At 36.3% G+C, this 12,852-nt stretch overlaps 1 protein-coding gene across 2 annotated transcripts in view; it reads right to left on the bottom strand.

Annotated features, from left to right (window-relative positions):
* LOC138695176 (retinol dehydrogenase 14-like) overlaps positions 1-12,539 on the bottom strand; it is a 44,621-nt gene extending 32,082 nt beyond the window's left edge. The window contains exon 1 of one of the 2 annotated variants that reach the window (XM_069819642.1): positions 12,315-12,539. In XM_069819642.1, coding sequence (XP_069675743.1) covers positions 12,315-12,369 — 55 coding nt within the window. In that variant the 5' untranslated portion in view covers positions 12,370-12,539. The remainder of the gene's footprint in view (positions 1-12,314) is intronic. The other variant, XM_069819638.1, reaches the window with a different exon arrangement.
* Positions 12,540-12,852: the final 313 nt, after the last annotated feature.

The following is a 12,852-nucleotide window of genomic DNA, read 5'->3' as shown; positions in this document are numbered from 1 at the left end:
TTGGCTTATTTGTGAGCCTTTGAACAACTTAAATGTGAGACTTCAAAGTCGCAAGCAAAATGTTGTTGCAATACTTGCAATATACAGCACACTTCAGGCTTTCATAAGAAAGCTGACGCTCTTGATAGAACACTTAAACGAGTCCCAGCTGCAATTCTTTCCTTGTTCACAGTCTCTTTCAAATATTGCTCCTCATAAGTAAGTAAAATCCATGGCGCTACAGCCCTGAAGGGCCAAGTCCGACCAGCCGGCTGCTGGCCTCACGTTCACATGCCGAAGCAGAGGTGGACGATCATCCAACCAGAATGGAGGTATCGTGTGGTTAGCACGATGATCCCCCCAGCCGTTAGAGCTGGTTTGCTGAACCGAATTTTCGCTACCTATCGCAGCTCCCCAACTGCATCACGATGCTGGGTGGGCACCGGTCCCATACACTGGCCGAAATTTCATGAGAAAATTTCTTCCCCCATGAGGACTCGAACCAGCGCGCATTCCGTAACGCGAGTCCTAGGCAGGATGCCTTAGACCGCGACGTCACGGTGCGGGACATTGCTCCTCATAAATTACATAATTACATTGAGATACTGAACATCCTTAAACAAGAATTTTGTGAACACAAATTTCATGATTTACGAAATTTAGAGCACGCCTTATCTCTGTACGTCGACCCTTTTTCAACAGATGTACAAATGATGCGGTTAGATCTTCAATTTGAACTGACAGATTTACAATGGGATGTTACAATGAAAGCTAGATGTAAGGACTTGACAGATGTTGAACTTTTCAAATCTTTGCCAAAAAATAAGTATCCGAAGTTTCGCTCTTTCGCTTGCTCTGTTGAAGCCATGTTCGCTACAACTTACGTTTGTGAACAATTATTTTCAACAGTGAAAATCAAATGTAGATCACAACTGACAGACAAACACTTTCGTGATCAACTACGACTACTGGTAAATTGCATAGTTCTTCATTTTGAAACTCTGTTGCAGAGGCATTCTGAAGATAGTTAATTTTAGGTTGTGAAAATGTGTCCTTTGTTTTCTTGTTCATTTCTTTCTTCGTTGTACGTACTAAACATTAGTTTGTAGCCTTGTAGGCTACTGTATAAAATTATATTTAAGTGTTTAACATAAGGGAAAATAAAAATCCGTTACTGAGTCAGACAGTTGCTTCGCTTCCCCTTCGAGTTTCCGTCTCCCTCCATACGTGCTATGCAAGTTGCGATCACATTTTCGCCACGGCTGCCGTTCAGTGTACAAAGGTTTTCAAACGTATATACTGAACTAACCATATTTTCGGTTATTCGGAAGATATAACATAGTTGCCATGACTTATGAAATGACCCTCGTATTAACCTGGCAACGTTATCGACTTACTGAGATTTCTTGCAGTGTAAATATGCTTCACTTAATAAAAATTACGGATTAATGTTATGTTCCTTAGCTCTGTAAGAAATGTACATTCTAGGTTCATTTTATTTATTTGCATAATTTCGAAAGGTTGAAGTCAATTTTTCTGAGTGTATGGTTCACGGGCCACTGATGGTCTTCAACAATATCTTAGGTGATCTTAGACTTACTTACTGGCTTTTAAGGAACCCGGAGTTTCATTGCCGCCCTCACATAAGCCCACCATTAGTCCCTATCCTGAGCAAGATTAATCCAGTCTCTATCATCATATCCCACCTCCCTCAAATTCATTTTAATATTATCTTCCCATCTACGTCTCGGCCTCCCCAAATGTCTTTTTACCTTTGGCTTCCCAACTAACACTCTATATGCATTTCTGGATTCGCCCATATGTGCTACATGCCCTGCCCATCTCAAACGTCTGGATTTAATGTTGCTAATTGTTCAGGTGAAGAATACAATGCGTGCAGTTCTGTGTTGTGTAACTCCATTCTTCTGTAACTTCATCCCTCTTAGTCCCAAATATTTTCCTAAGCACCTTATTCTCAAACACCCTTAACCTCTGTTCCTCTCTCGAAGTGAGAGTCCAAGTTTCACAACCATAAAGAACAACCGGTAATATAACTGTGTTATAAAATCTAACTTCCAGATTTTTTGACAGCAGACTGAATGATAAAAAAATTAATTAATGCAACAAAAATAAATATAAGTAATGCTTCTTGAGGGAGCTGATAATGAGCCGATGTTCAAACTTTCCCTCAAACTGCGCACACAGATTTCCAAAGCATAGTATTCTCTAATTACATGTAAAAATTGTTAAAATTTGGTTCGAAATTTTCCTGCTTGCATCTGTATACAGGTCTGGCACTATACTCTAATTGTATTGATTTTTGGGTAAACTCTATTTTAATAACTTTCTTTTCTTGTCTATGCAGAGTGCGGCGTAAGTCGCTACCTCGATAATGCGTACTGAGCAACTCACATGTACAGTTTCCCTGGAAAAGGATGAGACGATTGAATATTCCTAAGTCTCAGATGTAAGACACTGCGCATGATCGGAGACCAGAGCACTGATACACAAGATAACGAATATTGAGTTACTTAAATTCAGGCTATTTGGTTTGTTACTAGCATCGTTCCGAAATTCACTTCAAAAACTGCAAAAAATATGATAATATTACGTAAATAAAAGATAAATATATACATAAATCGTGTAGTTAAATCGACAATGGACCTTCATGACTAGATCGACACTCCGCACAGAAAGGAACGCTTTCATGTCGTTTCAATAGCTCAGACGGTAAGACTTCTGCGTGTTGTGTAGAAGAGTGCGAGTTCGATCTTTAGTCTACACAACGATTTTTTTTGGTCTAAATAACGTTGATATAGCTAAGTAACGTTGAAATAGAGTTTTACAAAGTCCTGAGATTAAGTGTTAATGATCGCAAACAATACAAAATTACAAGTTATAATATTATAAACGTTAATCTAATGAATGCATTTATACACACATATACAATGTAAATGCATATATATTAAAAACTAACAATTAAAATGAAATTAAAAAATATATGTAATAATGGACAAACTTGTACAAAGGTTTAGAGTCCTTAAGTTAAGTCATTTGTTAATTAATTATTACAATATTTTATTAACAGCTGTAGCAATGTGGTGTCATAACTTGGGGTTTGTTTACTTAATGTAATTAGATTTAATTTGATTAGTTTCGCAACAATTGGACTTCCTGTTATATCCTGTTATTTAGATATTTAATTTAGGGTTGATTTATTAACTGTTACTATGCAAGATGCCTGTTATTTCAATAATTCTATATCAGGTTAAATAGTCATTGTCTACACTAAAGTATTATCGTCATCCCTCATTTCTCATCGTAATGGCGAACCGACGTGACATGAGACAGCGAGTTATAGCTCTAGTTGAGGCTGGATATGGGGCTAGATATGCTGGCCGTTTGGTCAGTGTTCCTGGAAGTACAGCCGCGAGGTGGGTTCATCGTTACCAAAATTTAGGGGAGGTCGAAAATCGCCCTATTCCTGGGCGTTCGCGGATATCTTCATTGGAAGAGGATGCTCTTTTATTCGAGACAGTTCGACAGGACCCCTTTCTGACTGCTAACGAAATAAGAGCAGCATCTAACTTTCCCGGCTCTTCACAGACTGTGATCAGCAGGTTGAGGAACCGCGGTATTAGGAGCCGGAGGGCTGCGCAAATGGAAATATTGGGGGAAGCACAAGCTGTCGACCATCTTGCCTTCGCTACCAATCGAGTGGATTTCGATTGGAGAAATGTAATTTTCTCCGACGAAACAACCATCTCGAGTGATTACGAAGGTCCTGTCCGTGTCTATCGTGAGGATGGTCTTCGACATGATCAGCGCTATGTGCACCGACGTGAAAGATCGGGGCGCTTTAGCATATCGTGTTAGGGGTGGATGTCTTACGATGGACCTGGCGTTATAGAACGTATCGATGGCCGGTTTAATGTGGGAACTTACGAGCACATTCTGGAAAATATATTCCTTCCCTCCGCTCGAGAACGTTTTCCCGAAGGAACATTGCTGTTCCAGCAAGATAACCATCCCGTGCACTATGCTGCAAGCATTCAAAGATGGTTTCAAAGGAGACCCGAGATCGAAATCATTAATTGGCCTCCGAAGTCACCTGATTTGAATGTCATCGAAAATTTATGGGCGGAATTGAAAAAGAGAGGGATAGCCACCTATGCCCACCGACGCCCTCGAAATCGAGACGAATTGTGGGATCAAGTTGTTGACACCTGGGAAGATCTCGTCGGGGATCAGAACTTATTCCACAATCTCGTGACATCCATGCCGGATCGACTTAGAGCTGTAATAGAAGCTGATGGCATGTGGACAAGATTTTAAGTTAACATGTCTCTTTTTGTTTCTTATGATTTTTGTTTGAGGAAGAATACTTTTAACTTCCAAGTAAGATTTATTTATTTTTTGACGAGGTTCAGCCCACTTGTAAGACCCAGAAATTGGGCATAAGTTATTCCATATTTTTCGACAAATTAGACAGTCGAGGAACTCTGAACAAATTAATTACACCTCAATAAAAAAAAAGTTTTACCCGGGATCGAACACGAGATGTTTCGGTCATACAGGGGAACCGACACGCTACTATATGAGCTAACGAGACATGACAGTGACAGCAGCAGTCCAGAATGTAGATTCCTTAGCAGGCATTTGCCGTTCGGTACAGTGAAGCAATGATATTTTGTGACTCGAGCTATGTTGTAAAATCCTGGCCTTAAATGGCTGTCTATTCGTGATCCTTATTCTGGTCCTTGTCCTTGTAACAATTCTTGTACTATTTGTCATGTTATATATCGTGACGTCGATATCGAGTGAACCGCGCTGTAAACTTTAACTTCCGACGACCAAGAATCGTCTCATTCCTTTTCAGGGTAACTGTACATGCATAAAACAATATAACTTACATATACTGGGTGTTCAGTTCAAAGTGTGTCATGGCTCGCTGTATGCCGTCATGTGGCTAGCCGATGAGCCTAGAGAATTCAATCTTCCTACACTTCCGCAGAGGTGTATAACCTTTCTGCCAGAGAAGTTACCTAGCAAGTACGGCGTTCATTCTGAAGAGTACGTACCGATACGTACGGTAACGCCGGTAGTGGCAGGAATGTGAACTGTTTGGAAATACGTACTGTCGGGATATGGGGAGAGGGTTAAGACGATTACTTACGTATTTGTTGACATTAACTTCGACGGTCAACATGGACACGGAGCATTTGATTTCTGTTGTGGAATGTTACCGTACGCAACCGATGATAACAAATACCCTGCGTACGACTTGCCACGCAAAACACAGTTCGAAAGATGTTATGGTAGCACACAAACCGTACAGACCGCCATCTGTTGCTACGACGTTCAAGATATACCGTACACGTTCTCAAGTTCAGATTGAAGAACGCCTTAAATAATAGGCAGCTTCTCTGACATATAAGCTGAAACTCGCTTCAAATCGGTGACCCAACAACAGTGACGTCATGACACACTTTGAAATGAACACCCAGTATATGACTAGTATTACTGGTGAAAGTGTCCATCACACTACCACAGTCTTAAGAATTAGTATCAGCTTCGTTGCGAATTGCATACCACTCAGTAACCTTAAGGAAAGCGTAGCAGTCAATCGAGCATAGCGATTTATGTCTCACACTGTACAATTATTTAGTATAAGCCTACATAAAATAACAAATAATGCAATTATGATGCCTAAAGTGGCCATTTTAATCTAAAAAATCACAGATATAGCAATATAGAGCCTCTACAAATGTTTTTTGTCCTGCTTTTTTAACCAATTTGTCACGGTTTTTACTCATGAGAATCTGGTAAACTTAATCATAGATAATATCAGAGTGAGGTTTTCATTTTGTCGATAAATTCATGAACGCGAAACGCGAGTGAATTTATCGAAAGGAAATGAAAATGTCGTGTAATCTATACTAATAATAAATCTATAGCCAAAATTTTTCTGCTAATTTTCGATTTTCCAAAAATAATTGGTGTTAATATGTATAATTAACCATCCTGAAACCGAAAATCGTTTTTTTGAAATTTTTGTTTGTATGTCTGTCTGTCTGTCTGTCTGGATGTTTGTTACCTTTTCACGCGATAATGGCAGAACCGATTTATATGAAAATTAGAATATAAATTAAGTTCGTTGTGACTTAGATTTTAGGCTACATGACATTCAAAATACTTTATTTAAAAGGGGGGGTTATAAGGGGGCCTGAATTAAATAAATCGAAATATCTCGCTTATTATTGATTTTCATGAAAAATATTACATAACAAAAGTTTCTTTACAAATAATTTCCGATAAGTTTTATTCTATACAAAATTTTGATAGGGCTGATATTTAATGAGATAAGTGTTTTTTAAAATTACAACAACAGCGCCATCTAAGGCGCTGTACTGAAATAAAAACAAATGACTTCGTCTTTAAGGGGCAACGAGTTAGATACTATAGAGAGGCTAAAGACCTCTGATAAGCGCTCACTGCGGAGGCCAACAGTACTATGGATCGTTCCCTAAAAAAAATGGCGGTCTATAGTACCACCAGCCTCCGCAAGGAGTGCTTATCAAAGGTACACTGCAACTTGTTGGTACATGTATTATATTTTTCAGATACATCAATATTTAATTTAAACATTTCGCTATAGGTTTTGTAAAAAGCTGATTTATAAATGAAAAAGTAATAATTAAGACTTTAAAATTTCCAAAAATGTCTCATTCCCTCGGATTTAAATGAAATGTACCGTAAATCATAATATTCGTTGCTGGATAATTAACCCCTCTCAATACAGGTACCATTGCCGCAGAGAATTATAAGATAAGACGGACTGAGCATAAGCGAAGTATCTGTATTAATAAGTTTGTGCCATCAAGAGTTTAGTATTTATTGTGTTTATAGGGCCTACTCCAATTTTCTTTTTATTAATGCGTAGGGCTCTTTTTGTTAACAAAGAGGAAAGTTAGCACTTGCATCACACACAATTTGTCATTATTGTTCAAAATAATGTAAGAACAGTTTTATTCTGCAAAAGCCTCTGCTTAGTTGCGAGACACATGTGAGATCAATGCTTGTTTCAAATTATATTAGACTACACGATGTCTCCATCACGCGACAATATTTGTTTCAAACTATATTAGACTACATGATGTCTCCATCACGCGAAAAGAAGAGTACCTAGCTGTGGCTCCTGTTGTTTCTGATAACAGTGTTAATCATAAGTATCTTATCGTTTCAATAAATGTGGTGAGTTATGATCATGAGTAACTTTCTATAAGTGTCATTCTTTAATTATTATGTTGCATGCTAAGAGGTTATTTGTAGTTTTAATAATTTCAGTTTTCAAAAGTTCTCTGTGTTAATTCCAATTTCAAATGAATTTTTCTCAATAACTTAATTACTGGGTATATTTTTTTTAATTTTCGCCACTACCTTTCCTATATTTTACTACTATTAGTTACATACGTCGTCTCTCTTGATATCACCTGGTGAGCACTGAATTACATAATTTCATATTAGGTTAGATTAGCTGTAAGGTAATTAAATTTGTGACGAAGTCAAAAAATTATTTATTTTTCTTCTGCCGATTAAATTCATCCGTCTTTAGGTGCTTTGCTTTGGTTGCATCGAGTATAGCTTGTCATTTAATATCTGGGCTATATTTAGTGAAACTAATAAAACATAGGCCTACAGCTGTTATAAAACGTAAAGTTTTGTGTGTATTTTACTTTTTACTTATTAACATAGTCTTAATATGTAACTCGATTCACAATAATACTAACTTCATCACAGTCATTTCCTTCAACATCCGAGCCACGCCCCTTTGTTTTGACTAACCGAAACATGGCGGACCAATGTTCAATTGTCTTCAACTTTCTGAAGCCTTTGACCTCTCTATAGTATCTAAGTCGTTGTTAAGGGGCCTTGGACAACAACAATCGAAAGCTATTAAACATAGCCTAAGAGAATGTTTCTGTGTTTGTATGAAGTAATATCGGAAGCTAATTAATTGTTTAATTATTATTTCACCATTGGAAAGTGTAGTTTCTCTAGATGGACATAATTCTACAATGTTATTAGAGTAACTTCTGAAACATATAGCAAGTAATATAAAGTACGTATATACATTAAAACTAAATGATATGTAAATCTTCATTAAACTATGGTTACATGTAATAACAATTAAGAAACATGTCAAAGGAATTGTCATTGCACCAAATGATTGCTCTCTGGACCAAAATGACCGCATTTTAATTATTTGAATACAATTTAAAATAAGTAACATATTAAACGATTTATCCTTCTATCAAACGTCCTATTTTAATTATGTAATTACTTTATATTTATTTCTAACAGGTGGAGCGGAGCTCACGGGTACGGCTAGTATTTAATAAGACTGTTTTGGGAATATAATATCTAATAAGTAAATAATAATATTAATTAATAAGAAGAAGATAAAATATCAGTTTTAGTACAAATACTTAAATTTACTAAGTTATATAGTATATATTTCATTGGCTGGCACAGCCTTGGCGTCCTGCAATACGAAATTCATGAATAAACATTTTATAAATAGGTGTACTTATAATTATGAGCAGTAGCAGTAGCAGTAGCAGCAGCAGCAGCAGCACTTACCTAGGTGTTGTAATTGATAGTCGTATGCTATTCAGGCTACCCTTCGATAATCTGGCTAAGATAGCCAGTAAATTTCATTCATCACTAGTTAGGGCTGCTAAACCAACTTGGGGACTAAACTCTGATATTTTACGTATTATTTATCATGGAGCATTTGAACCTTCTATACTCTACTGTACTTCGGCTCTTCGAAACATTCTAGATAAAAAATGGGCTCAGAAAAAATTACTACAGATTCAACGTGGATTCATTTTACGTATCACACAGATGATTAATGAAACATCAAATTTGAGCAAATATTTGAGGTTATGACACTTTCTTCGAAACTAGATGGCCTAAGTTTATCTAGTGATAGGACATAAGCAATTTTTACATTACTTGATATTTATTTAACCTCATACCGGTAATTTATTTCAACACAGAATTCTGAATATAAATTCATAACTGTTGCATTATTTCTGTTTATATTTGTTTATGTTAAATAATTATTAATAGCTCGAAGGCCACCATAGCTTTCTGTTATATCTACTTGGGCAGAAACAATTGGAAATCGTTTGCGACAGATCAAAAGTGATCATAATAATAAATCATATTATTGCAGTGATAGATGACTCTGAACGGATAAAATTCAAGGATTCCTGCGCTCTGTTGGTAGGCTGATACATGAGCGAAATAGTCAAGTTAACTATTAAAGTGTATTGTTCAGCTGTTACCCGCTTCAATTTGTTTTCGAAGCATAAGAGCATAATACCAATATAATGTTATCTTAGGGTCATATTCATAGACGAGACTTCGGACCAAAGTTGACTTTGGAAAGTACAAAGTCACCATTTTCCTATTCACAGTCGACACTTTGAGCAAAGTAAACTTCAATCGTGACTTTACTTCGAAGTCGCCGAAAATCTAGACTTTGACTTTGTCTTTCGTTCGTGGACATACGGAAAATGGCTGATATTTTGGAAATTGTTGAATTTGCCGAGAATATTGAAGACATCTAGGAGATTATTAAAGCTGCTCATATTCCTTAGCGTATTATTACAGATTATAAATTCAAATCAAGGTACAGCTATGATAAACAGAGGCCCGATTTCTTCAACCTTTGTTAAATTATAACAGTGTGTTATTCCATTTTAACTGTAAACTTAACAGTTGAAGCATTTCTTCAATTACTGTTAGTAGAAACAGGCTGTTAAAACCTATGTTAATTTAACTGCCCAATTTCATGCAGTTAAATCATTTAACTCTCTGTTAGCATAGAAGTATCCAATATGGCTGGTGCGTTAGATGCTGAACTTATATATCTGGATTATTTAGAAAATGATATCCATGAATACATAAACAGAGGGGATGATTTCTGTGATTTGACAGACCAGAAGTTCATACAAAGGTATAAGCTATTTTCTGCCAAGCCTCACTTTTCGCTTTCAACTTACTCGTAGATCGATTTGTTTATTCTCATTAATTGGTTTATACTGCGAAATAATCTCCAGCAGAAGGTTTCTTTCGAACGAAGAGAAATTAGTCCCGCGATTTCTATTTGTTCCAGTGTTTTCCATTTCATAACAGCAATACCAATACGCCGCTCCACGCTATTGTGATAGTGTGATACAAACGAGGAAAGAAGCAGAAATCAAACCTGAGAGAATAGAAAGACTTCTATCCTCTCTGAATCAAACAACGGAAACAAATGAGAATCGCAATTGTCAGAGTTCAGAAAACAGAAGTGAGCCTATACTTGGGTATATGTTATGATTAAACTCTAGAATCTCTGTTCCTAACAGAGAGTTAACAAACAGAATGTTAAAATGTGAAATGTAAAGTTGAAGAAACGCTATATTTTTAACAGCAATTCATACTTTTAATTTCCAGTTAATTAACGCTATGTTAGGTGCATTTTAACAAAGGTTGAAGAAGCCGGGCAAGACAGTATTAAATACCCTCGTCATGTTTCAACTTTCGTTGATGAATAATCTGTTCCACCAATAAACCATATAAATTTATATCTTCTCACCATTCGTGAGCTGCCACAAGGGACAAAGAGTATTTAACCGTAGAAATTTTTACAAGTTCATGAAAAAACATTGATTTTGTTTTAACAATCAAATTCCTACAAGTATAGAACTGCAAATATTTTTTTTTTAGATTAGTGAAAATATACCTATTTTTAGAAAGGTAAGTGTTACAAAAAAGTAAAGAATGCTACTGAACTTAGTTTGATTTCGAATATAGGTGTTTCTTCAGAGGAGCAATTGATCCTTTCAATGCAGCTAAGGTTACAATCGGAATAATAATACAACTTATTTCATCGCGATTTTACGCTATAGGTAAGGATTAATAGCTTAATATTGATTTTTACTATTTAATTCTATAAAGAATAAGTTATACAGTTGGAAATTCTGTTAATTTATAATCCTTGTGGTCGTCATAATAATTTTTTTCCGCATATTGATTTCAGATAATTTTTAAATAGTTTCTGCAGACATGCAGGGAATAACTCTGCCAACTGTCAGCAGGATAATATGTTTCTTTCATAGTCTGTCATTGGTGGAATTTTATCTTCCATATCTTCACAACAAAATTATTTTACAGTGAAATAATATCAAGGCTTAATGTGAAACTAACGTAACTACAATAGATGTTTTATTCACAACAAAATTCTTAACAGGCAATACTATTTCAGATGAACTATACCATCATGTTTTGTAGTTATGAATTGCGTTATATACAAGACTGTTCGAACTGAGTTACGATTTTTTGTGGCCAGGTGAAAGAACAAATTATTATCGATTGGTGTAAAGACCTAAAAATGTCAATTTTTGTACTTACGTTAGTTTCACAATAAGCCCTCGAATAATATTATTCTTATGTAAAGCTGCAAGAACGGTTAACAATTGCTTAACATGTACCGATGTTCAATTGTTTCATTGATTTGTGACTCAAAAGATGGCAATGTTTTTATCTATTATTATTATTTTATTGTGCTTCCTCAAATTAGAGACTGCCATTAGACAAAGCATACAATAGTAATATACGTTACAAGAGCGGTATGTTGAAGTTTTCATGTTCGAGGAAAAGTTTGAAAAAGCGAAACGTAGTTGATGATCTGCTATAGGTCGGGGTTCGAAAAAACCTATTTTCAACGTTTTATTTAAAATAACACCGAAAGAGTATTTCCCGGCGGTATTTGCGCAAATAGCAGTTCCCCTTTAAGTCTCTTTCATATTCGGAGAACAGTGCTACATCATGCTAACGGACTTTCTAGAGTATTAATTGTTAACCATGCTGCAAATATTTTCCCAAAGAGCCATGCTCCTGTGATGTAAGACAAGATTGATTTAATGTTAAAAAAAAAAGTTGGAATTAGCAAAAAAAATCCTTGTCCTAGGATCGAAACCGCGATATTCCATTATGAAATTTTAATTTTACGGAGATTTTAAAAGTTGCACAGTGATTTGTGGAGCAGAAACGAAGGCTATAACATCCGCGTACACGTGTGTTGTCTTCAACGCTTTTCGTAGGGTATTGATCGTGTTGGTGAGACACATTGCGTTACTATGTGAAATTAAACAAAGGGCTTCCATTGTGCCATGTCTATTAAGCAGTACGTACAATAATATATCACATTACTATGCGTATCCAATACGCTTGATCATGCGAGGTGAATATAGTACTGACTTCACTGAACATCCTACCTAGGAGCAGAAATATGAAGGCCCACAAATAAATGTTCGCAAAACAACAACTCATTGTTTTCTTGGAGTGTCGATCTAAATACACAATGTTCACAATTCACATCAACAGACAGGCGCACAGAACTGAACTAATTCACGGCGGAAAAAAAGCACGACTGCCTTATCACTGGCAAGGTATCAATCGGACATCCTTCAAGCTTCGTATTGTACAGCTCACTGCTGACACCACGTCAGACCGCCTAGCGAGAGGGAGGGGAGAAATGGAAGTCTGCCGAAAGGGCGGACGCCTGCTCAGTGGCAACAATTTTCTACTTTATACAGTGCTTTAAATCTAGAACTCGAGACATGAAGTCATTTCTCCAAGAAGAAAGGCTCTATTCGTTTTATATTTCAGAATACAGTAGGACAGTGGTTCCCAACCTTTTTTTGACTAACGGCACACTTTACTGAATGCCCACGATATCGCGACACACTATAATAATAATAATAATAATAATAATAATAATAATAATAATAATAATAACCAGGCCTTTCTTCT

Source organism: Periplaneta americana, chromosome 1 (genome assembly GCF_040183065.1).
Source record: "Periplaneta americana isolate PAMFEO1 chromosome 1, P.americana_PAMFEO1_priV1, whole genome shotgun sequence".
Lineage (NCBI taxonomy): Eukaryota > Metazoa > Arthropoda > Insecta > Blattodea > Blattidae > Periplaneta > Periplaneta americana.
Note: the sequence above shows the minus strand (reverse complement) of the source record. Positions and strands in the feature narration are given on the sequence as shown.